General features: G+C 38.6%; 4 protein-coding genes across 9 annotated transcripts in view; 3 read left to right on the top strand and 1 right to left on the bottom strand.

The window, feature by feature from the left end:
• LOC124179889 (latrophilin Cirl) overlaps positions 1–4792 on the top strand; it is a 177975-nt gene extending 173183 nt beyond the window's left edge. For all 3 annotated transcript variants that reach the window (XM_046564745.1, XM_046564744.1, XM_046564746.1), the window contains one exon: positions 89–4792. In XM_046564745.1, the coding sequence (XP_046420701.1) occupies positions 89–672 (584 nt within the window). In that variant the 3' untranslated portion in view covers positions 673–4792. The remainder of the gene's footprint in view (positions 1–88) is intronic.
• Positions 4793–8552: 3760 nt separating this feature from the next.
• On the top strand, positions 8553–24043 carry LOC124181289. 3 transcript variants are annotated; one of them, XM_046567689.1, is made up of 5 exons: positions 21317–21460; positions 21541–21733; positions 21810–23249; positions 23325–23442; positions 23569–24043. In XM_046567689.1, the coding sequence occupies exons 2-5, from the start codon at positions 21604–21606 to the stop codon at positions 23792–23794; spliced, it is 1914 nt and encodes a 637-aa protein (XP_046423645.1). In that variant the 5' UTR covers positions 21317–21460; positions 21541–21603; the 3' UTR covers positions 23795–24043. The 3 variants fall into 3 exon arrangements, with proteins under 3 accessions (XP_046423648.1, XP_046423645.1, XP_046423647.1); XM_046567691.1 differs by having other exon boundaries at positions 21334–21397; XM_046567692.1 differs by lacking the exons at positions 21317–21460; positions 21541–21733 and adding an exon at positions 8553–8900 and having other exon boundaries at positions 22824–23249.
• Positions 10118–18299, bottom strand: LOC124181287 (proteasome activator complex subunit 4-like). The gene is made up of 12 exons (XM_046567686.1): positions 17546–18299; positions 17305–17445; positions 16335–16905; positions 16064–16212; positions 15654–15973; positions 14570–15569; positions 14216–14486; positions 13747–14130; positions 13098–13664; positions 11448–13007; positions 11137–11370; positions 10118–10993 (listed from the first exon to the last, which is right to left on the bottom strand). Exons 1-12 carry the CDS (start codon positions 17782–17784, stop codon positions 10850–10852), a joined length of 5580 nt encoding a protein of 1859 aa, XP_046423642.1. The 5' UTR covers positions 17785–18299; the 3' UTR covers positions 10118–10849.
• On the top strand, positions 18472–21121 carry LOC124181288. 2 transcript variants are annotated; one of them, XM_046567687.1, is made up of 4 exons: positions 18485–18933; positions 19014–20450; positions 20524–20647; positions 20803–21121. In XM_046567687.1, exons 1-4 carry the CDS (start codon positions 18804–18806, stop codon positions 21029–21031), a joined length of 1920 nt encoding a protein of 639 aa, XP_046423643.1. In that variant the 5' UTR covers positions 18485–18803; the 3' UTR covers positions 21032–21121. The 2 variants fall into 2 exon arrangements, with proteins under 2 accessions (XP_046423644.1, XP_046423643.1); XM_046567688.1 differs by lacking the exon at positions 20803–21121 and having other exon boundaries at positions 18472–18933; positions 20508–20646.
• Positions 24044–24075: the final 32 nt, after the last annotated feature.

The following is a 24075-nucleotide window of genomic DNA, read 5'->3' as shown; positions in this document are numbered from 1 at the left end:
CTTAATCGCAAATCTATCCCCAATGATTTTCCAATTTTATCATAATTGGTTTTTTTTTTTTTTATAACGAACCCCCTCGTTCCCTCAGGAGTCGCTGGTTCGAGGCCGTCGAACGGCCAGCGCCAGCAGCAGTCCGTCCCATCGGTGGCGCACCGGCTGCCGTACTTCGTGCCGCAGCTTCCGGCGGCCCAGGTTTTGAAGGTCGAGGAAAATCCGTACGAAACGGTCCCCGTCCTGGGCCCGTTACACCGGTACACGACGCTGGGTCGGAGTGGGGGCCGGCAGCAGGACAGGGGGGTGAAGTGCCCTCGGTACAGCTCCGAGTACTACGGCCTGCAGAACCAGGAGGTACTGCCGGGGGCCGGGGGCCCGGTATACACGCAGGTGGGGGGCGGATACTCGGACTACTCTCAGCCGACGGACAGGCTCTACCTCGAGGAGAAGTACGCTCAGCCGGTGTACTACACCCCTAGGGAACCGGACCACGTCTCCTCCGGTCGGCTTTACCAGGGTCAGCCGGACAGCAGCTTCGGCAGTGACAGCGGCTACAGTCATCACACCTCCGGGACGACGGGGACGACGGGAACCCGCGGGAGCAGCTCCCGGGTGAATCACAGGAAGGACAAACAGCACAGGAACTCCCATCACTCGATCGACTACGTTGTTTCGTAAGGAACGTTTCGCCTGCGAAGTGACGAGGGTCCCGCTTTCCGGAAATAGCATTGTTATCTCATATCGTTTGTTGTTGCAAACTCGGATTACCGGTATCCGAGGTGGCGCACCTGCGTGAAAAAAAGCCACTCCAACTGGCTCGTATTTAATGAGCCATCGTATCGTAAATCGTAATAAATATCGATTTTTACACGATATTTTACACGGTATCAACTGTTTTTGATGAAATTATAGTCTCGCAGCTCGCACGAGGTATTCTAATGCACGACGTCGGTGATATTAGACTGAAACGATCAGCTGACCGCTCGGCGCGACGCCATATTTCTCGTATTTTAAATCCCAATACAAGGAGTCCGTGAGTAAAGAAGATTCTAGAAAACGGTTGCGTATTTCTACCCCAATTTATCTGCACTTGGTTTGACTCGAAATATTTGAGTGAAAAATAAACACACACACGTAAAGACACTCTGTAGTCACGCGACGATTGACCAGAACTAGTATAATTGCATGTATAATTCGTAATGTAAGATAAGATGTACAGGTAGATACGGAGTTGGAATACGCGAGCCTGTGCGCAATGAGGTTGTAATAATTATGCAACATTATATCGACGAGTGAGGATAATTTTAAGTGCATTGTATAAATCAAAGAACGTAAAATCCAAAGACGGGTTTAGCAACGCCCCATCCATACCTTTGTAATGTAAATATATTTTTTTCCTCGTAGAAAATTAGCATAGCGCTGTACCATATCGTTGTCGGTAACCAATATATTATACATAAACGAATAAAATATAGGATAACATACAACGCGCAGACACAAACAAGAGAGAAATCATGAAATTTAATATATTATATATTTAAATATGTATAAGAAATAAATATAGTTTGTACTAATTTTTCAATATAATTCACACCAGTATACATATACACATTGTATAATGCAAAGTATTTCTAACGACGAGCAGAGACACGCTGCGTATAATTTCAGAAGTGAACCATAGCGGCGGTACGTGTATCGGGTAATTCCACAAGCTAAATTCAGCGTGTTTAGTGAAGTCTTTGAGAGTAAAATCACGCTTGGACGATTCTTGCCATTATTTACTGTGACGTGAAATAGCTTTTGGTAGATAATGCGTATTAGAACTGATCGCACAGCTGAAATAAAATCGCAGGCGTACCAGTTGCAGCCATGTTGATTTCGCGTTCACGGCTGCGTCGAATGTTTCACAAACTTTGTTACAACTGACGATGAGCGGGTATAATTACCTAGAGTCACGAACATGGTTCACTCTGTTATCAATTTACCGTTACACGTCGACCTAGGTTTTAATGATCATATAAAATGTCGTACAGCGACGAGGCGGAGATCTCAAATGATATGTGATCCTGTAATATCCCCGATAGCAAACTCGAATACATATACCTTAAATAACTATACTTAATATACATATAGATCGATTACCTCGAAACGTATAATTATATATTGAACTCTATTGTAAATAAATTTTTCTACGTGCCCATGCAGCTACTGTGGTAGTAATGCACTCCATACCCAAGTCAGGTAATTCAAATACCTATATTATATACGGTGGTTCGCTAATTCGCCGTTGTAAATAAAATTAGTTATGCATATTGTACGATCCGCGTAGAGTTATGACACAATTATTCATACACTTGCATAATTTTAGGCTTTCTCTTGTTGCTGTTTTTTATTAGCATGTTTGTTTGAAACGCAATTATTTTTACAAGGTGATAAATAATATTTAATTTATTTTTTATTTATTTACCATGATCCGGTATCTCATACCGTTTAATTTCAGTACGCGGATTTCTTACAGGCCGCGGCTCTGATGTGTGTACTTACATACGTACGTTATTTACCTAATAGTTGAAATGAATCTATTTACTGTTTTATGGCATCAAGAATTCTACACGTGAGAATAATTATATCCGCGGTCACAGTCTTGAGATTCCTCCGGGATTTCAAGGATTTCATTAATACGTTATTCGATTACTGTTTAACCGCGTTCGACTTGCAAACTTTACATACCTACTTGTAAATGACGATTACAAAAAGATAATTGAAGACAATGTTTCTGCGTATTTTATCATCAAAACACGTCAGACAAAAACGAATGTTTCGCATTTGTATCATACAATTATCGTTGTACTTAAATACTTCGAAAGGTAGCGAAAAAAAAACGCTTTTTTTGTAAATCTTGCGTCCATGTTGAATAATTTCTATTTATTACAGTATAATTATGTAGATAAACTTATTTATACGCGTGTTCGTGTCCATGCAATGGTACCTACGCCCCTTATTCTTCAACGAAGGAACTAATTTCGAAATGATAATCCCAAATTAGAAAAATAAAACTCATTGTCGATAGATTTAAAAAAAAAAAAAAACGACAACACGACAAAATCACGCAATAATTTATATTCCTCTTGCGTCTTCGGTTCCTATAAATTCCGTGCATCATATACGTATGAAAATATAATAGAATTTTTTTAACCTGCTCATAAGGCTTCGATTCCGCAGATCAACATGCCTATATATTTAGCAATTCCAAATTGCCGATCCGTACAGGCTAACACACGTCATTATATGCTAATAATTAATTGTACATACATGACGCAAAATTTTTTTAATCTGCCAATAATCAAACACGCATCTGTTTAATATTTGAACACGCGCAAACCGTGAATAGCATAATGAGGCTGATTTTGTTTTCTATCGTAGTCAGAATAATTAGTAATATTATCGTTATTATTATCCTGCTCATTACGTCTATTATTTATATTAACTATTAGCTATTATTATTATTATTATTATTATTATTATTTATTACTCGTGAGAGACTAATAAACGTTATACGAAAATTGTTTTTATTTCTTTTGAAATTTGAGGGTAAAAATATAATCCCGCATTTATACAATGAGCCCTAGACTTAGATAGAGAACAATAAATAAAATAAATCTCATAAAATTATCATTGTCAGTATTTTAATTTTAATTATCATTATTATTATTATTATTATTATTATTATCATTATTATTATTATATAGTATATACACTAGAGTACCTTGAGAACCTGCGGCAGTACCGTAATTAGCACTCTTGAAAGTTACGTAATTAGCTTCGCACACACGGCCGCTCCTATATGCCCAATAATCATATCGCGATAGTTGTACGAAATTAGGAGAAGGGAAGAAAATAAATGAGAAAAAAATAAATAAACAAATAAATAAATTGAAATAACGAAAAGGAAGATAAGCGAAAATAAGGTCCCGACGACGATTCTCATGAAATTATTAATGTATACACATCTATAATATATAATTGTTACAGGTATAATACGTATGTATAGAGAAATTCTGACTATTAATAATTAATTAATAACGAAGAGCTCAATATATATATATATATATATAAATATATATATATAAATATAGACATAATGTATAGCGTATACACGTCACGGTATACTCTATTAGGTATTCAACAACAATAACAATAATAATAATAATAATAATAATAATGACAATTAATTAAGAAACAACGGTGCGATGGAAGAGATTTTGCGTAAAACCCAGCTCGCCGAACAGGGTAACTAGTTCTAACATCGGTCTCTTAAATATATGTTATAATCATATAAACTATCACATAATGATGATGATGATGATGATGATGATGATGATGATGATGATGATGATGATGATGATGATAATAATAAGAACAATATACTTTTCACCGCATCAACTATTCCTATATAATTGTTATATGCAAACGCTATAGGCATACACATTATTATATACGTAACGGCGCCGTTTTAAAATCCCGTGCCACATACAGCGTTACATTACTGTATATAACGTATGTGTATGAAGTTGCGACTTAAAATCACAAATATCACTTAAAATAACAATTAGATAACTCTATCACGACTTCGTACTAATAAACAATTTACTACTCAATTACTATATTGTGTCCCTTATCTTAACTATAATGTCCTTCTATTTCTTACAATGTGACAGTATTGTTTGTTAATTTGTTTCGCTCCGTAGTAGGAGAAAAAAATAAAATAAAAAATACAAAAGTAAAGTAAACAAATAAACAAAGTATTTCCCCGATTTCTGTTATAATCGCGGAGACAATCAAATGAATGTTATTATACTATTTTGTTATATAAAATCGTTACTCCGGACACACCCTTGGAATTTCTATATTAGCAACGCTGCGTTGATGTATACAATTTTCATATTATCCACGGACCGCGATTAGTATGTAGAGACCATTGATTACTGTGGTTCAATTAAAACGTTGAATGAGTTGGGAATATCGTGGTTGCCATGGTTCTTTCCGACGTCGAACAAATTTTCTTGACGTTCAAAGAATCACGCCGGATTTAAACAAATTTACCGAATGTTGGGGGAAAAAAAATTGCAAATAAGAAAGAATCGAGAAAGAAAGAAAAACTGACAACCCGGCGAAGAGAAAAGGAAGAAGAGGAGTGTGTGTGTAAAAAATTTGTAAAAAAATCTCATTATCACGGCGTATACATTGTGCGGTTCTGAGGTTCCCAGCCTTCATCGCCGCGTTGCAGAGAAATGTCCGACGAAGCCATCCATCATAGCTAATACCGCGAAGCTCTTTCATCCTGCACAGGTTCAACTCACCTCGTAACTCGGAGCGAAACTAATTACCTAGCCGCAAAATATAACCAGAAATTAAACCCGGAAGCCCCTTTCTCCGCTCCTACTTCTCCGCTTCTTGGTCCGTCGACTGGGTAGATATAGAAGCGATAAATAGATTTGCACGCGTCGTTTGTAGATAATGAATAAACAGAGCAGCTGACGAATTTGAGAAGAAATTTCACAACGAGCAGAAATTATTATAGAAAGGCAAGTGTCGACTTTTTTTTTTGCATCTAAAACACCTGCCTAATACTTATAAGGCACGCTCGCAATTTTGCTGAAGATATTTCAAATATTTCTTCATATTCTCCCACCCCTATTTTCCCATTTCGCCCAACACAAGTACAACCGGTATAACGTGGTGCGAAAATTCTTCATCGCCGTTCGTACCAAGCGAGGAATCCGTCGACGATGATCGATAATCGTCGAGAATTAATTCCCGCAATTTTTTTCCCCCTACAACGCGACGTGATGTGTTTTATCGTTTGTTGTATGTACATTGAAATTGTTGAAAATAAGAAAAGAAAAAAGAAACAAACTTAAAAGTATAAAATAACGCAAACACCTTGTAGGTGCAATGATTTCGCATTGACACGGTTGACGAGTAATTAATTACACCTATTATACGAATAATACAGCTGTAATTGATGCGGTTAAATTTCGAGAAACAAAGGGGTTGGGATTTCTGTTCACGATTTTCACGTCACGTACAGCATGTGCAGTCATTACGACTATAAAAGTGTTTTGAAACGGGGTAAATTGCGCCAGTCGGTAATTGTGATTGATTGTCTGAGTCGTTTAGTTTCTCGTTGAAGATTGCAAAACGCGAAGTTCCCCTTGCACGTGACGCGTACTCGTTAATTACGTGTAACGAAGTGTCTCGCCTCTGGCATTATAATACCTTACATGGGGGAAACTTTTACACGGTTGACTATTCGTTGTTATTAGTTATATTCAAGTTTTACCCCAAGCGCACAGAATTTTCCTTACAATTATAACAGAGGCTGGGGTGTTCTAGAATTGTAATTAACAACGTGTAACAGTTATGAATGAAATTCTCCCGTAACTCGCTGATTCGGAAAACTTATAATGAAATGTTACGATGAACACACTGGCCAACGATGTATAATCGTCGTCTTGTTGGCTCTGGTATTATAAGCTGCCGGGAACAGTCTGGCAGTATCAATTTTCTGGGATTCTGTAAGCTTTAACATAGCTTACGTAGTTTCCTGAAAATCCATCCGTTTGCCACGGTCTAGTTATAATAGCACCAGGCTTGCCGAGGGTAAACTTTAGTCGAGTTTCAACCCCGCAGCAACAAACATAACACGGATCAATATGATGGCGAGAATAAACGACGATAAATAAAGATCGATTATAGCTCCAAAATAGCCCAGTTGATGCGTATAAAAAAAAAGAACAGCTAAAATTACGATTTTTTGTCTACGATCGATATTTTACGACTTAAACCATCAATTCAAGACGACGGTCAAAACTGTTGCGCAATCTGGTAGATATTCTGGATTTAGATTACACAAATAGCTGTACCGTAAAGTAGCAATTTCAAATGTACATTCCGACTGGAATTAAACTCTAAAACGCATAACGAGGGCGGTTTCCTTTTCCCACAATCACCGGCTTTTTTTACACTCCCTCGGTATAATGTAAAGAAGACGTCGCTTTGTTGGGCGGCCAGACTGACCTCGCCGTTTACTCAGTTTTGTATTTTTAACACGGCATGTAATTTCGTCTAGAAAGCAGCGCTCTATCGCGCTCCACCGAAGCTGAGGGGTACACGCGGTAATTGCAACGATTAATAACGTTCGGGTATACGGCGCTATGATTTACGAGGGCGTAATGAACCGGGTGCCGCTCCGGGAGTCGAGGGACGACGGCATCGCGCTGATGCTAGGCTTCTTATTAACAGGCAACACAACGTTTAACTACCGAGTATAAAATATTTGATACTCCCCTTGTCAGCTTGCGCCGGAATCAACCCTCCTACTTATCACGCGGTATGTATAATTTAAACCCAAATTTCACTTGTTTCTCATTGCTTTTTTTCGTTAGTTATTAGTTTTTGTTAGTTTTATGTATAAATTTAGATGGATGAAGCGCCTCGTGGCTCACTTTTCCACGACTAATCAAGCTGCATCGGCATGAGACCCATTTTTACCCGTGTAACGTTTACAGTTGTCGCGTCTTATATCCGCTAGTTTCATGGGTTACCCCTTAGCATTTTGTAGATGTATGTAAAACGATGCAGGTGTTTCCGTTGCGCTGTGAGACTTGTCGAACGAGCATTATTCTATAATTATAATAATTAATTCAAACGAGAAACAAAATATTCGTATTGATTGCCGCCCGATTTAGTGGCGCTCTCTAATACGAAATAGGTCTTTGTAACTAATTTTCGAGGTGCCCACGGCTGGTAAATACATGTCGGCAACCGACTAGTACTCTGCCGTATTTAGCATCGCGAAAGCAGTGGATAATGCAGAGTTATTTATCATACCAAAGTGCCACTTTTGTGGTCGAATATAAACAATTCGAAAACACTGACAACTGATATTACCGCAGTAAGAAGGAATCATTTTTACAAACTTTGTCAATTTCGCAACAAAGATTCATACCGTTGATAAGATAAGGCGCTTCTGACGCCATTTTATTCCGAAAATCAACCCGAAAATTAGCTGCGCTTTATAAAAATCACAAATCGTTATTATATAATCTACATATCCATATACCGGTATCTGAAAGTGGATGCGCAACGTAAGAAGGCCTGCACTCTGAACGGAGCTCCGAGTTTCAAATTTTCGGATTGTTTGGATTGAAACCGCCAGCATGCGGCTAGCTTCACCCCGGTGAAACTCGGAGCTGCTTCAGAGTGGTTCTCATGGTACGAATCGACGAAATATCCCGGTATACGTGTAAGTGGTGTACATTTTGTTAATTTCAATTCTATGTTCATATATCATAAAAGGGTATGCAATTTTTTTTCTCAGTTTTCATTCACTTGTACGTATATTCAATGCGACAGAAGTCAGGGAATTCAAATTTACGCCTAACGCTGCGCGCCACGGCAGTTCAGTTAACATCCACCACGCGGCGCGCAGTACGCACAGCGTTTCCAACCGTTCGAGACTTGCTCCCGAGCACCGCGCGGCTTCTGTCGCTTCCGAGCAACCGGAGAGAAAGTACGCGTGACGAGAGTTCTACGAATTTATTAGTGCAATATATAATTCGACAAGCTTAAAGTGATTTTTTGTTTTAAAATTGCTTCAAAAATTGTAAAAAAAGATATCTAGGTATTATGGATCGCAGAAAATGCTATCTCAGTTTCTGTGACTGTTGTGTGATTGTTTAAATAGTGTAAAACGTCGGCAAATTTAAATAAAGTTCCTAAAGTGACGAAAAAAAGCCTTTATTTCGCATAAAGAATGTATCTACGAGGTATTTGAAAAGTTCTTGGGATGAAATTCACCCAGAGTGACCGACTAGGATTAACACAGCCTGCAAACATCGAAGGTGAGTTTTGTGTCTTGAATTTTCATTCTTTTATGCAACTTGAGCTTCTGGCCATTTCTTGAGACGATAGGCTAGAAGCACCGTATTGAATTTTGATATTGAATCCATAGAGCTTATCACATTAGTGCATTATGACGTGAAACTGGTGCGATTGGTTTAACTGACGCGTAAATTTATACTTTGCCCTGTTGTAGAGGTGCACTGGTAGATGGTAAGCATGTTTTGCAATAAATTTTAAGCACATAAAGTGCCCAAATTAATAATCGCGCCGCAACAAAATCAATTGTTAATGCTTGTGACTTGTTCCGTTTCGACCACTCCAGTTGCACTTCGAGCGTGGGCTCTCTCAGATAAAGGGGAATCCCCTTTGCTCTCAGAATTGTTTCTGCTGCGCAAAAAATGTTCATTATTTTTTACTTCCTAGAGGAACGTTTTTTACCCCTTGGTCAAATCCGTAACGTGAACTTCGAGAATTTTTATTCTGAATGTTTATTAGTAAACGAAAGACAATTTGCATACAATACGGCGCTTTGTGACATCTAATTTCTGATAAAAATTGATAAATCTCAGTGTTGAAACTCGCGCGCGAAACTTATTCGTTCAAAATCGCTGCCTGCGTCAATTAGTTATTCATATCTAATCCGATTAGAATTTCGTTGAACAATTTCGAAGATTATAATCTAATTACGATCTAGTAAAAAGCGGGTAATTAAAAATAGCTGAAGATTGACCTGCCACCGGTATAATTTTGAAAACGTGATAGGACGTGCGATGTGTTGCAGAGTTCCGCAGAGGTCATACGTGTAAGTAAATTACATCATAACGTGGCTCGAATTTGCAATGATCGTGAATTTATGTCACATTTTGAATACGTAAATAGGAGCAGAACACCGACCGTGTTAGGCATTAGTAACTGTTCTAATTGCTTTTGCATTTCGTATTCCATTAAGCACCTCAGTCCTCAGGTTCTACTTTGTACTCGACACGGACGAGTTACAGGAATAATGTATCTAATAATTAGTTAATCATGAATGAACGGCGCAGATAACCATTGTATTATTCACAAGCCGGGTTTCCGCCTTAAACACGAAGAGTATAATTCGAACTGTGTGTAAGTTTGCACGGTATTTCCGGAATGCGTTTGCGACTCTGGAAAATCTGTGCAGAAAAGGAAGGAAATAACTTTTCTGGGAGAAAAATGTAGCGGATGCAACATATCGACGTGGTAAATTTTATTTAACATCTTGCTATTACACAAAAGCTGAACAAGGTAAATTGCGCGTTCGGACTAACAAAAATAGTTCAATTACGACAAAGTTCAGCAATTCAGCACCAATCACCTATTGCATACGAAAAAAAAATAATATATTTGTTGACCTGTAATTAGTCACATTTAACAACATTTTGTAACAAGTGGAGAGGGGTTTGTCTGTTTGTGGTCAATAAATTCAGATGTAGGCACAGTTAAAGCTTTGGGATTAGCTTATGAAAATTAAATGTACATTATTGTATGCCCACATCGAGAGATTATGTAAAACCGCGTACTGACTGACAATTATTTCAATCGAGGTTTCAATACGTTCATCGCCGGTCTCAAAGATCGAAACATTATTCTTAAAAACAAGTTTTTATAATACCGTTGAAATTGCGGAAATCCGTGTATAAGTATTTTCCCTTCAAGTACCCGTTTTTTCAGTGAAAAATTATGTTATTACACGTATCGAAATTACGTTTATTTAAGCGAGCGTATCGAATATTAATCGGTACAATAATTAAACCGTCAATATCACGCGCAAGGAAAAAACAAATTAAGACCCGCATAATTGTTCGAACAATTCTCACATACATTCATATAAATAAAGTTAAATTGATTAAAAGTTAGTCTCCATTATCGCGATGTAATATAATTGTAGATATAATATATTTATTATGACTTGACGTATCTGAAATCAAGCAAAATATGTTGGTGGGACAACAAGATCCTGCAAAACGGCTAGTTGCTCTTCCGTGAAGCGTTGTTGGTGTCCGTTCTCACCTGACCATCCATCGTAATGCGTTCGCTTAAAGTCGCCCAATGTTTTTCGAATTGTTGCCTGGAATTAGAAAACAGAGTATAAATAGCATCTTGTCTTCTATCGCAGAAAAACGACAATAGGGAGAAAGGTTACTTAAAGTCACAAATTGAAATTCCTTCATGTACTCCGCATGCCGAGGATAAAGTATACAAAATACTCACGGGAATGGGTTGAGGGTCGTTTAGATGAGGTCCAAGCTCTTCAAATATCGAGGGTAAGAAAGGTGGTACGTCATAGGGATGAGCATTGATGAATGCGCACAGTCCCAAAACACCAGCGTGACGAACGCGGATAGAAGCGGCTTCCGCGGATCTATCGTGGTTCGTGGTTGCATCATTTGACTGTTGTTTCTTCTTCTGCCTTAACTTTGTCTTGGCTTTGATCTTAAGGTCTTTCTGCAAAATTCGATCGAAATGAGATTTCCAGAATCAATGAACAATTCATTTTGTGCTGAAATAATAGTAATACTTACCAAAAGAATCTCTTGGTCTGGAATGAATGTACAATGCAGAAGCCCGCCAAGTACCTGACCAGCTTTTTCACGTACTTCAAGACGTTCGTCTTCTAGCAGGCAAAGAACGAGCCTGCGCACTTGGCCGACCCACAATGGGTTGCTAAGTAGAATACTCATATTGTGGAATATTAAAACTTGTAAAAACTCTAGACATGTCGCTCTGGTCCACCACGAGGTACTTGCCGATATTTTATCAACTGTATCGAGAGCTGTTGGAATGTGTTGGGGCAGTGTAAATGCCTGAGCTAAGACAGCCAGTGTGCTAGTACAGGTTCTGCTCAATTCTTCGTCAACCTCGCTGTTTTCTAGCTGACAGACTATTGGAAAGAGTTGATAATGGGCTGGCAGCGCGCCGTACTGAGATCGAACTATGCTACCGATTAGCCATTTACATAGAGTCTTTAACAATCTAGCTGCTCCCTCGCGTTCCTCGTTTTTTGGATCCTTGGACAATTCGTTCAGATTGACTTGATTTACCAGCGAAGACAATTCGGTAGGCTCTGCTCTCTTGATACTTGGAGTAGCAGGATCTTGAGCCAACATTTGTAGTCTTGGCATTACTTTGTCCATAAATTCTTGTACGAGAATAGGTGAATTTGTTCTTTGACAAGCATCCGGAAACATGAGATCTGAGTCAAAAATTGTAGCTAACAGAGATCCTAGACGTTCCCGAACGTTTTGGAAAGGATTTGCTAGTAATCTGTCCTCCAAACGAACGAGCAGGCGATTCTGTAACTCTGAAACTCGCCAGGACTGCTGACTCAGTGCCCCTTGCAAAGCGTACAACCTTCCGCACTCAACGAATGATGCCTCAGATTCACCCAGTGGCGGTTCTTCCATGAGACACTCTAACAGCCAGTGTTGCCTATTAGGATCTCTACTCTCCTGCGCAGTGGCAAAGCAGATTCCCCAATCGGTGACAGTTTCAACGGTCAAATTACTGAGCGCCGTTCTGACAATAGGCAGTAAGTCTTCCCACATTTTTTTTGTCATTGGGAATGTCCAGTGCTTCGCGCCTCGTATAAGACCTGCAACTATCTCTGCGGCACATCGCTGGCTGCTCTCTTGTTTCTCCGCTACCAACCTTTTCAGGTGAGGTAGAAAGTGCTTAAGATGCACATCCCCATGGTTTCTGAACAAGCCTTTGAAAAGGACAAAACGGTAACCGTCGAACTTGTCTTTCCCCTTTCTTTCTTCCAAACTAAAATATCCTATGAGTTTTGAGATATTTGACGGATCGTTGAAGAAAATGTCTATCTCCTTTTCCTCGTCAGTTAATACTCTTATATTTGGGTCTAACGATGGCTGCTGAGAAGATGGAGCGTAGACTTTAACCTCTTTCGGCCATGTGTAATATCCTACCCATGCACGGTGCATGAACCTCTGCTCTTCCCACTGCTCAGAGGTCAGAGGACGGGTTTCGTAATTGTACTGAAGCCAAGCATTGTCAGGCCTTTTCCCAGGGCTCAATTTTTGACACTCACCTTGATTCTCGAACCTGGAGCGATCTATCGTTACCTAAAAATCATCATTTTTATTTACTTATTTCGATTATACTTGGTAAAAACTGTTAATTTTGTTGCCAAAAAATTAATCACTTCAAAATACCTTTGGATGTTTTCTCTTCTGTTGTTTGAAAATGAAAAGCATGGCTTTGATGGCTATTTTTCTCTCCTCCAAAGACTCGTGTATCAATGAGCTGAGAAAGAAGCGCACTATTTTCGCAGGATATATCTGATCGGGATGAACCAAGTCCCTTATAAGACTGATCGCCATCAGCCTGTGCCTCCAATGGAGACTTTGTTCGATAATAGCTTTAAGTAATTTGTCCAACAGACTATTGTAATATTCTACATTTATTTTTCCTAAATTCTTTAAGCTCTCCACTCCCTTTTCCATTTCAATTTCGGTCGGCTGTAGTAAACTGGGTTTAGGATAGTTATCCCATAATAATTTTGCTGCCTCGATACATCTTGATGGTATTTCAATTTCTATAGAAATTGTTGGAAAAAGCTTGCGTACCGTGTCCGCTAACTTTTCTTTCAAACGAATTACAGACAATTTTTCAGAAGGTTTAGATAAGACCAACGCTGGCCAAAGTGTATTCAATAATATCCAATTTCGTTTTGTGATTATCGGAGCTTGCTTTGGACCTAACAAAATGTATAAGACCCCCTAGAAGAAAAACATGTATTTCGTTAGAAAAAGATGTTTAGGAAAGTTGAACGATTATTCGTAAGTCCGGAGAGTGCCTTACTTTGAATGCTTCATGATGTTCTTCGCTGTCTTTGCCCAATATTTTCACTATCTCGGGAACAATCAACTCATATGAGCACGGAAAATATTGCAAGGCGGTAAATAGTCGGCTCTGCGCCCTTGATCGGACTTCTCCATACCTGCTGGTTCCCAATATGAATAGTTCCAACATAATAGACTTGTGCGTTTCTGTGAGACAGACCACGCTTTCCAATATACGAATTTCGTGCTGCATCGCCGCACGTTGCACCATCAATGTTCTCATGTGCCTTTGCTTCCCTTTCAGTTTATCCTCTATTACTTTTTTACCAATCATGAAATTCTTTCGCCTCACTTCGTGATCTTCGCCTATTCGCATTCTCCCCAACAGCAGAGAACCCCAGATCTAAAAAAGTTTAGAGTAAACTGTCCTTTAGCATCAGTCCAGAGTCAGTTTTTCATCAGTTTCAGAATTTTACTTCCATAATTACCTCAATCACAACGAATAAACTTTTTATATCATCTTCACCATCCCTCAATATATTGGATTGCAAATCGCGCATGATATTCACTATATGCCGCCTGACGTTACTTCCATCTGGCATCAACAGTTCCCCTTGAATTCCGAGTTCTGGTGTAAAAGAAGTCCACTCTAAGGCTGATTCCACCGGTTCAATGTGAGGTTCGGACCAAACTGGCAAAAATGCCTCACAGCCGATGAGAATAGCACTCATTATATTGAGATTTGTCAAAAGCTCCTCTCTGCAATTTTATTTCCACAATTATTCTTTGCTCACATTACAAAACTGTCGATACAAATATGGATTAGGAATGTTTTGGCTTACCTGGTTAATGTGTTTTTATCTCCAGTAAAACGCTTTATCTTCTCCAGAACAGGCGGTAGATACTTTGAAAAAATTTTTTTAATTGCTGCCACTTCATCTACTCCAGGTACATACCATTTGACATTGAGATCTTTGTTATCTACCGCCTGTCCCCAGTCCTTAATTGACATATATTCAGGATCATTGTAATCCCCAACAGACGACTTAAAATCAACAGGTGTAACCGTCGACAAAGACAGAAGAAGTATCTTCAAAAGTCGAGAAGCGGTCTGATTTCCTTCCCTGGATTTCAAGTATAACGTCTTGTCAAGAACTTCGATCAGTACGTCGATGTAAGGTAGTAGATAGTTTCCCCTCGTATCAAGAGTTTCGGCAAGTAGTTGCATACTGTACAAAAGCTGATTATCTAAATTTTCCTCCTTGGCAATATCGTCGCTTTGTCCGACTGCATCCAATATGTTCCTAACCAGAGGTGGAAGAAGTACCCGCAGCGTTTGCTGTCCATTACCACGAGAAAATGAGCGGCAAAGAACGGCTGCCAGTCGGCCGGCAACCTGAGTTTCTAAAATACGTTCGGTAGCAAGGGAACGAAGTTTTCGTAAGGCACAATCGAAAATAGCATCGCTAGTTTGGCCAAGAAGACCAGTACAGCCGCCAGCTAAGGCATTTTCAAACAATGATTCAAGCTTGCTCTTTCCATCCCCGCCATGACTCTCAAGCCTCACAAATTCTAGAGAGCTCGAATCTATCAGGCTGAAGACTTTGTCTAAAAACTGAAGAACAAAATCTTCAAAACGCGATGTTGACTCGCAGATCAATCTATCCTCTTCACTGATAGGGTCTGGCACTCTTGACGAATCCACTATCGGAATTATCCCGGCGAATACAGATATCAATCGGAATGTGAGAAATGATTTTCTCGCGTCGTTAGGATCTATACCAGGCAGAGTTGAGAACAGGAGAGGTAAAACTTGGGATGGCCCCTCTCCATATTCGTAACCTGTGGACAAAAAATAAAGTGGAAGTTGTTAACATCAGAAATTTTCGAACTTTTCGATCGTATCAGAAGAGTATGGCTATTTACCTGTGTTGTAATTTCTCAGGCCTTGAACTAGCGGCCGAGCTACTGCCACAACACAGTTCATGGATGCCGTTAATTTGTGTGGTTCCGTGAGTGAATCCAGTACAGAGTACAACCGCTCTAGGACATCTGGAATGATTAACTTAGGCCGCATGGTAGCCAAATATTGTAGAGCCTGACCGGCGTCAATACCACCCATTTTTCCAAACATTGCTGTCATAGCAAGCGGTTTTATACTCAAAACAAATCGATCAACATCTTCGTCGGTAAGCTTGAATGATTCAGGTACAGGTTCTTCCCATGTCTGCTTGCCATAGCGTTCCCTGAACAGATCATTTTCATCATTAAAATCATTGTTATGACACAGTATTTCATAATGCTGCCAAGATATTCAAAATGTGCAGTGCTCTTACCTGTGGAGGCGTAAGATGAAATGCAGAGGAAGTTTACTGAGCAATTCCCGCAACTTCGAGTGCCATTGGCCATAATTAGCGGGGTGAATATAGCTCTCTATTGTTTTCAAAAACTTAGTTAAATAGTCTTGCGCGCATGATCTGTGACCCTGAAGAAACAATCAGTGATTTCGTCAGTTTCAATCAATAAAAATGTATAGTTAAATTTTTTATGCTCATTGATTGTATTGAACACAGAAATTAAAAATGTATGTAAAGTAGAGAGACTAACCAGCACTGAGACGATCCATATAGCGATGGACGATGTATCCATTTTGTGATGTTTACTGCTTTGCATGTGCTTGTATGTGACTGGCAAGTTCAAGTAGCGAATAAATCTTGTAAACATGAGAGGAACGTATGGCTCCCAATCAATGTATCCGATATTGCTAGTAGCAAGCCTGGACATAAGCCACATTATTTCGTATTCCCAGGTTGGCGCATTGTGACAAACTTCCCACAGGCTCATGAACTCTTCAAACCACAACTGATGCCCTATCGAGTGATACTTTGGCGGTAACTTCAGTGGCAAAAACCATTCCAAGGTTTCCATCGTCGTTGCCATCATAGAAGAATCGAGAGGATAGAGGCACGGTCTAAGTTTGTCCAGTATTTCTTGGGTCGCTGTCACAGGGAAGTAGACTTTGGCCGCATGAACCAGAACATCAAGGGTTGATTCGATGGATGAAAAATATCGGTACATCCCAAGGGCCGTTTCTCCTGTAGCCATGATGCGATATGTCAAGTCATAAAGTGGTTTCCACGGCAGCTCCAACTCCTCTGGAGAGATTAATTCCTTCTTTCTAAACGAGTCAGAATTGAACAAAATTTCTGTTACCTAAACTGAGCCAATAACATACGTTACAACATGACATGATTATGTTTGGCGACTTTGCTATCGGCTTGGCTATTGGCTCTGGCTCTGATGCTTTTGCGGAGTTGGCACAGATTGTTTCAACAGTTTACCGTTATAGCAGGTAGCATATTGTCTTTTTTTTTCAATTAGCCTATACAAGGCTATATAGCTACAAAGTTTTCAATTTGGTGTAAGTCAGAATGACTGTTACTTGTCGCGTAAATTATCGTATAATTTCCAACTACTGACATTTTTTGCAGGACAGAAATAAAAAAATTATACGATTCGACGATAATAGACCAAAAATTATGAACTGTCCTTCGTCATAACGATAATTTAGGCATACTTCAGCAATATTATCAGCGTTGCTCCAAATTCAGCAACCTTATGAGGCTCCAAGTTAGGGATGGTTATCAACTCGTACATCAGTTTTACTAGGAGAATATGATCTTCCTTGGAAAACTTCATCCCATAGATCTTGATGTACCTTAATAAGAGAAGCAGTTTAATCAAATTGGACTCAAATTCATTATCGGGTAAAAATTAGCCTGCGTCAGGGAGATGCGAGGTACATTAAATTGTCTTACTTGCATAATCTCGCGGTCCAAAGGCTACAGCCAAATCGAACCTCTCGCAACAATATCGCTCGCCCAAGATTGGCTTTGATCTCTGAAAACCGAGTTTGGGCTTCGGCATCGATGATATTAGCATAAGGTAAAAGTTTGTTGCAAAATATCTCTTTCTGAGGTTGAAACCCCAAACTTCCAGTGGACGAGTCGATGGTTAACTCGTCCCCAAAATCATTGTCCATTGTGTCCTCGTCCATTGTTCAAGGTATGTATATTATTGTTGTTTTTCCTTTCCCTCTTTTTGTTGACTTCTTCTTATGTTCGCGTTTTTTATACTACGCGTGATAGTTGATCAACAAATATACTTATCCTCGTTGAACGACTGTAAGGCACTAACAACGGCTACGCGGAATCACGCGTCATTCCGTCAGTATGTAACAACTTGCTTATTTCCTACTCCTCATTTTACCCGAGTCATCTTTTGTATAGCAGAAAGCTTATTCAGCCGCTTTGCTGACTAGCATTATTATGTGAACTGAGACACTGCTTGACTCCCCACCGAGCCCGCCACGTGTATTCATTAACACGAACAAGGAAACTTATAGAGAGGGGGATCAGAGCAGAATGGTTCACATATTATTCCTCGAGCGAAAAATAATTCTATCTGTCAAAACGATAAACACCCTAACTATACCTGTTCAAATATTCCATTTTTTCGTACAATGGCGACAATTTTCAATTTTGTTAACGAAAACAAACTCAATTTCTGTCACTTCACCTGTACTTAAATGACAGTGGCAAATGGGCAAATAATAACAGATGACAGTTAGACGACTCATGATGAAAAAACATAATATTGACCTATCATGTGTCTAACTCCATCTAACTCTTTTCTCAATTGGCTCTGCGCATGACGTTTATGAATGAGTTTGTGCACGGTGTAAGAATACTAAGAATATAACGTGGTTTGTGGATGTGTTGCATTCAACATGGATCCGAGTTGAATAACAGCTGATATCTCATACACAGAATGCGGCTTATTGTCTTTAATTATTTGCAATGAGAAGTGACGAGCGATTTTTAACTATCGTGCTGTTATTGGTTTCGTTACGATTCCACTCTTTTTCAGTTATTATTTACTCCAATGTACGGTCTCGTTGGTAATACGAACATACATGTGACTGATTCTAACCTCTCGAGTTCGGTCACTAATATTAAAGTGTTTCGTATTTTACATCGAGGTAACTCTTGATCGTCATTATAGATGATATAAATTATGAATAAAAATGCGAGACTCATATTTCGACTTTGTGTCACTGTCGGTAACCTCAGAAACTCTGCGTCAAGTGCAGCACGGGCACTGTACACCCAAAATTCGTCGCTTTGTCTCGCTTCGGATTTAAAAGGTACTTACAACTGTATGATTTCTAACATTCCTTAAAAATTTCTGTGACCAGGAGACGAAAGTTAAACCTTCTGATTTCAGATCGCAGGTATACCTTGCCGGTGATTAAAAGTGAGGATAACGACGTTATTCTCCAGGCTTTATCGATGGCACGAACAAAGGCCGAGTTATTAGAAATAATCAAGACATATAGCTCGTCATTAAAGTTTGAGCATTCACTGAAAGCTTTCAAGATATTCGATACTATCCACAGACAGAACGCCATGGTAGATACTTCGCTAATACCAAAGATGGACATCCATGAGCTCTGCAAGGTTCTATCGAATGATGTAAAATCGTTGAGTGGAGACGATGCTGTACTCGTGTTAAGAGTTTTACGATATTTCAATGTTCCATCGAGCAGTTTTATCTCACAGTCTCTAACCGAGCACATCAAAAAATTTTTACATACCATATCTTTTCAACGCCTTATCGAATTTGATACTCAGTTGGGTAATTTTGAAAGCAGTCCTTTATCAGAAGCGCTCAAGATCGCAGTGCCAATAATTTTGGAAACTAGACTAAAAAATAAAATGCTAAATACGAACGATATGCAGGATTTAACAGTTGCGTTAAATTTTATGCACAAAAACTCCATTACCGATCGTAAAATAATGCAATTTATCATAGATTCGATATGCAAGCAAGGACAAAACATGACTGTATCACAAGCGACGGAAATATTCAAAACTTTATCCAATTTGAAATATTTACCACATAATTATCAAGAAGTAGTGCAAAACGTGCAGCAAGTTTTTACAGATAACATGAAACAACTTTCGTACTTCAAAATTGTAAATATATTGAACAGGATGTATAAGGCTATAGTTATTAGGCCAAATATGAAATTTTATAATGAAGAACTTCTAGACGCTTGTGGAAATGCAGCGATTGCTGGAAATATGGAATTTTCAAAAGGTGTTAAGATATTGAATCAATTGTGCTATTTAGGCCACATGCACGTACCATTGATGGATTATCTCATAGCTGAATATTTTCAAAACCCAGGGGTTTTGCTTAAATGTAGCAAAAAAATTGTCATGTGTTTTGTGATATCCCTGGCTTCTTTCAACTATAAACCGATGTTTTGGAAAAGTATGCAACCAACCATATTGGAGATCGTACACAAAGATCAAGTTGAATCAACAAAACTTCTAGAGTTTGCCGTCAACTTAGCAGTGTTTGATTGCTTTGAACCAAATATGATAGATAAACTGTTCAGTGAAAATTTCCTTAAATCTGAACTCTCGAGAAACAAATATAGGACGCACTGGAATGTATTGTTATTGTATCAAAGTGTTCAGACCCTTTGTTTAATCCCAGTTAAGAAGTCTCCACCTAGACGTATCCTCGAAGATGCAATAAAAGCCAACGAAGCCACGAACAAAAATTCTTCTCTATTACCAGCTTTAGAGAAAGCCATGGGTGGCTCGCAGTATGTTATATGTAACTTGAAGACCAAACTTGGGCATTATATTGGTAAGACAGCAATTGTCATTTTAACACATTCATAAACCCAAAAACGTTCCAATTCAGTCAATTCTCATTTCAGATCATATCGTTATAATGAGAAAAGGTGGATACGCTGTTGCGCTGAATTTACCGCCTGAAGAAACGAATGAATGCAAGCCCATAACGTACATAGAAGAACTTCCACTGCCTTCTGAAAGCCAAGTGTGAGAATTTAATTTTTTTTTTTTTTTGTACTGAAATGCTCAGAAACAGTAACCATTTTGAAAGTGATCTTACACATTTGTGAAAGTCATGTGAAACTAAGTAAAATTAATCATCATTTACTGTAAATGATTAATACATAAATTGATGATTTCAGCGTTATAGTGAAAGCATTGCCTGCCAGGGCGTACACAAATAATTCTCAATGCCTGAAAGGCTCTTGGACATTGCTATTGAGAACTTTAGAAAAACAAACTGGACACGCGGTTATTTCGATAAATTTAGCGATATGGAATGACCTCAAGGAGCACGAAAAAATTCCACATCTCATGCAAGCTATTCGCCTAAAGTGTGACTATCTATCGGAGGCTGCAAATGTATCATAAGTAGTGTAAAGATTAATTAAATTGTTAACTGTTGTATGAGAAGAAAAGAAAACAGCAATAGTAATAAACCTGCGATATAATTACCAGAAATTTAACGTCTTTCTGGAATTCAGCCTTCTTGTCCTCTACAACAATAACTATTCAACGCGCAGAGATCAGTTTGTTTAAATCATCGCTATCGATCCAGCGATGAGTGATCCAGCGCATCCAGCGGATTCAGCGTGAGATAAACTAAGTCATTAAATTAGCGTCAGTGCTGCCAACGTTGTCGGGTAATTTCGTAACTTGACCAAAACCACTCATTAAAACAGCTGATTTTCCGCACACACAATGCGGCTTATTTTTTTCATGTATTTCTGGTGATAAGTAAGAGGAAATTGTTGGACTACGTGCCGTTATTGCTTGCTTTGCGTCGTTACTATTAATTAATTAACATTTAATTTTATAAACAGTTACGTTAGTACCGAAATTATATATCAAGCGAATTCTAACCTATAAATTTTCATCAGCACCAAACGCCGCGGCTTTTATACGGATGTAAGTGTTGATAATCGTAATCGACGGTACAAATCATGAACAAAATTGCAAGGCTGATATTTCGGGTTTGTGTAACTGCCGGTAATCTTAGAATCTCGTTACCAAATACAACCAGGTTTTTTTACACCCCACATACTTCGTTCTCTTACGCTTCATACTCAAAAGGTACAGTTTGATTGTTCACTCTGTTGTTGATCAATACCGGCTTCTGGGGAATAAAATTTATTACTTACATTATCAGATTACAGATCAAACCGTGAGCCGTCGATTAGAGGCAGCGAAAGCGATGTGGTTTTACAGGCCTTAGCCACGGTGCGAACAAAGGATGAAATATTTGAAATTGTTACCACATATCGTCCGCTGTTGAAGATTGAACACTCGTTGGCAGCTTTCAAGATATTGGATACTATGCACAGGCAGAAGAGCAATGCTGATTTGACAATTGTAGAGAAGGCGGAATTTCTTGAGCTTTGTAAAGTTCTGTTAAACGATATCAATTCCCTGGACGGAAACGAAGCTGTGTACATTTTGAAGACCCTTACGTACCTTGGCGTTTCAAATACCAGTTTGATATCTCAATCTCTTCTTCAAGTAATCAGACAATCCCTGAACGATCTGTCCTTTCATCGTCTGTTGGAACTTGAATACCAATTGGAACATTTCAAGAGCAGTCCGTTGTCAGATGCTCTTAAAATTGCGGTGCCAGCATTATGTGAAATTCAACTGCAGAATAATATGTTAGATAAAGAGAATATTGGCGCGTTGATGTCCGCGCTTGTATTCTTACGCAATAAATCTGGTCATCATGAACTGATAGCAAATGTTGTAGATTCGATACGGAAAATAGGACAGGACATGAAGGTTTCATACGCAAGTAAAATATTCAAATATATGTGCGATCTGCAGTATCTTCCACCTGGATACGAAGAAGTAGTTCGAAATGTACAACAAATTCTCATACGTTACATGAACTTTGTTTGTATTCATGATATCGAACTTATTCTTGGCAAAATGTATAAACAGATGGTATTCTTTGAGAATAAGACTTTTTATAATGAGGAGCTTGTAGACGCTTGTGCAAGAGCTTGCATTGCCAGAAATATTGAATTTGAAAAAGGAGTCACCATACTGAAAGTATTGTCCAATATAGGCCACACACAAATACGATTAATCGATTATGTCGCTGCTGAATGCTATCAAAACCCTGTTGTTTTGAGTAAATGTAGCGAAATTAACATCCGAGTTTTGGTTATAGCCCTGGCTACCGCCGATTACAAACCAATCTTCTGGGAGACTATGCAAGAGATCATATCAAAGATTGTCGACAAGGATCAGTTTATATCATCGGCCTTACTTTTGGATTTTGCCGTTAGTATGGCGGTACTCGATTGCTATAATCCACGAGTAATAAAAGAAATATTCAGCGAAAATTTTCTGTCAACAGAAATGTTGAAAAATGAAACGCAGACTAGTTGGAATTTATTACTATTATATCAAAGTATACAGACACTCTGTTCTACCCCAGTTGGAAAATCTCCACCTGAACGTCTACTCGAAACTGCCATATGTTACAATACAGCATCCGTCAAAAATTCCTCTCTGTTACCTGCTTTAGAACAAGCTATGGGTGGTTCGCAATTTGTTACATCTAACCTGAGGACTAAGCTTGGGCATTATATTGGTAAGAGCATAATCCTTCTCTCTAGAAAATATTCCAAAGCTGTGAATATATCAAGAAATTTAATTTTCGTTTTAGATCACGTTATAATGGTGAAAGATGGACACCCACTTGCGTTGAATTTTCTACAAGAGGCACAAGAATACAAACTTGTAACGCACATAGAAGAAATTGTACCTCCTGCTGAAAGCCAAGTGTAAGAATAGGAATTGTATATATTTATGAATGCTTAAAAAGTGTTCATTAACTTCAGCAAAAACAAAGATGTATTCCCCTACTCGCGAAATTATTCGAGAATTAAATCATGTTATTGTAATTTCAGGATCATGGTGATCAATTTGCCTGACCATGCATACGCCATTAATTCTCGTCGCCTAAAAGGACCTTGGTCATTGATGCTCAAAACTTTGGAGAAACATACAGGACACGCGGTTATTCCCATAAGTTCACTAATGTGGAATGATCTCATGGATTACGAGAAAATTCCCTATCTTATGCAAGCTATTCGCCTAAAGTGCGACAAAGTGTCGACATCAACAAACGTGTGATAAGTAGCATGAGTTTCTATTAACATTCAATTTTATTAAATAACAGAATCAAAATGAACTGACGCTATTACCGGATGTAGGTTTCAAAAACTCTGAACTGTGTTTAGAAACGTAAATAAGATACTCCAGTTGTTTCTGCTCGTAAAGAAAGATTTTATTTTACTTTTGCTACGTCTAATTTGTTTACACCAAAATGAGTTTTCATCTTAGTTATAGAGAATGTAAATAAAAGTATTTATTGATAACAAATATTGTTGCATAATTTCTGCCAAATGAAATGA

Source organism: Neodiprion fabricii, chromosome 4 (genome assembly GCF_021155785.1).
Source record: "Neodiprion fabricii isolate iyNeoFabr1 chromosome 4, iyNeoFabr1.1, whole genome shotgun sequence".
In the NCBI taxonomy this organism is placed as follows: Eukaryota; Metazoa; Arthropoda; class Insecta; order Hymenoptera; family Diprionidae; genus Neodiprion; species Neodiprion fabricii.
This window is presented reverse-complemented; position numbering and strand designations above follow the sequence as displayed.

What these genes read in the sequence shown, in the direction of transcription:
- LOC124181287 (XM_046567686.1), bottom strand. Translation starts at nt 17,784, where the DNA reads ATGGACGAGGACACAATGGACAATGATTTTGGGGACGAGTTAACCATC. An exon ending in AGAAGAGAAAACATCCAAAG is followed by an intron (nt 13,008 to 13,097) that starts GTATTTTGAAGT and finishes GATGATTTTTAG; the next exon opens with GTAACGATAGATCGCTCCAG. An exon ending in CAGACCAAGAGATTCTTTTG is followed by an intron (nt 11,371 to 11,447) that starts GTAAGTATTACT and finishes CGAATTTTGCAG; the next exon opens with AAAGACCTTAAGATCAAAGC.
- LOC124181288 (XM_046567687.1), top strand. Translation starts at nt 18,804, where the DNA reads ATGAATAAAAATGCGAGACTCATATTTCGACTTTGTGTCACTGTCGGT. An exon ending in TCTCGCTTCGGATTTAAAAG is followed by an intron (nt 18,934 to 19,013) that starts GTACTTACAACT and finishes TTCTGATTTCAG; the next exon opens with ATCGCAGGTATACCTTGCCG. An exon ending in CTGCCTTCTGAAAGCCAAGT is followed by an intron (nt 20,648 to 20,802) that starts GTGAGAATTTAA and finishes TGATGATTTCAG; the next exon opens with CGTTATAGTGAAAGCATTGC.
- LOC124181289 (XM_046567689.1), top strand. Translation starts at nt 21,604, where the DNA reads ATGAACAAAATTGCAAGGCTGATATTTCGGGTTTGTGTAACTGCCGGT. An exon ending in TTACGCTTCATACTCAAAAG is followed by an intron (nt 21,734 to 21,809) that starts GTACAGTTTGAT and finishes TTACATTATCAG; the next exon opens with ATTACAGATCAAACCGTGAG. An exon ending in TAAGCTTGGGCATTATATTG is followed by an intron (nt 23,250 to 23,324) that starts GTAAGAGCATAA and finishes TTTTCGTTTTAG; the next exon opens with ATCACGTTATAATGGTGAAA.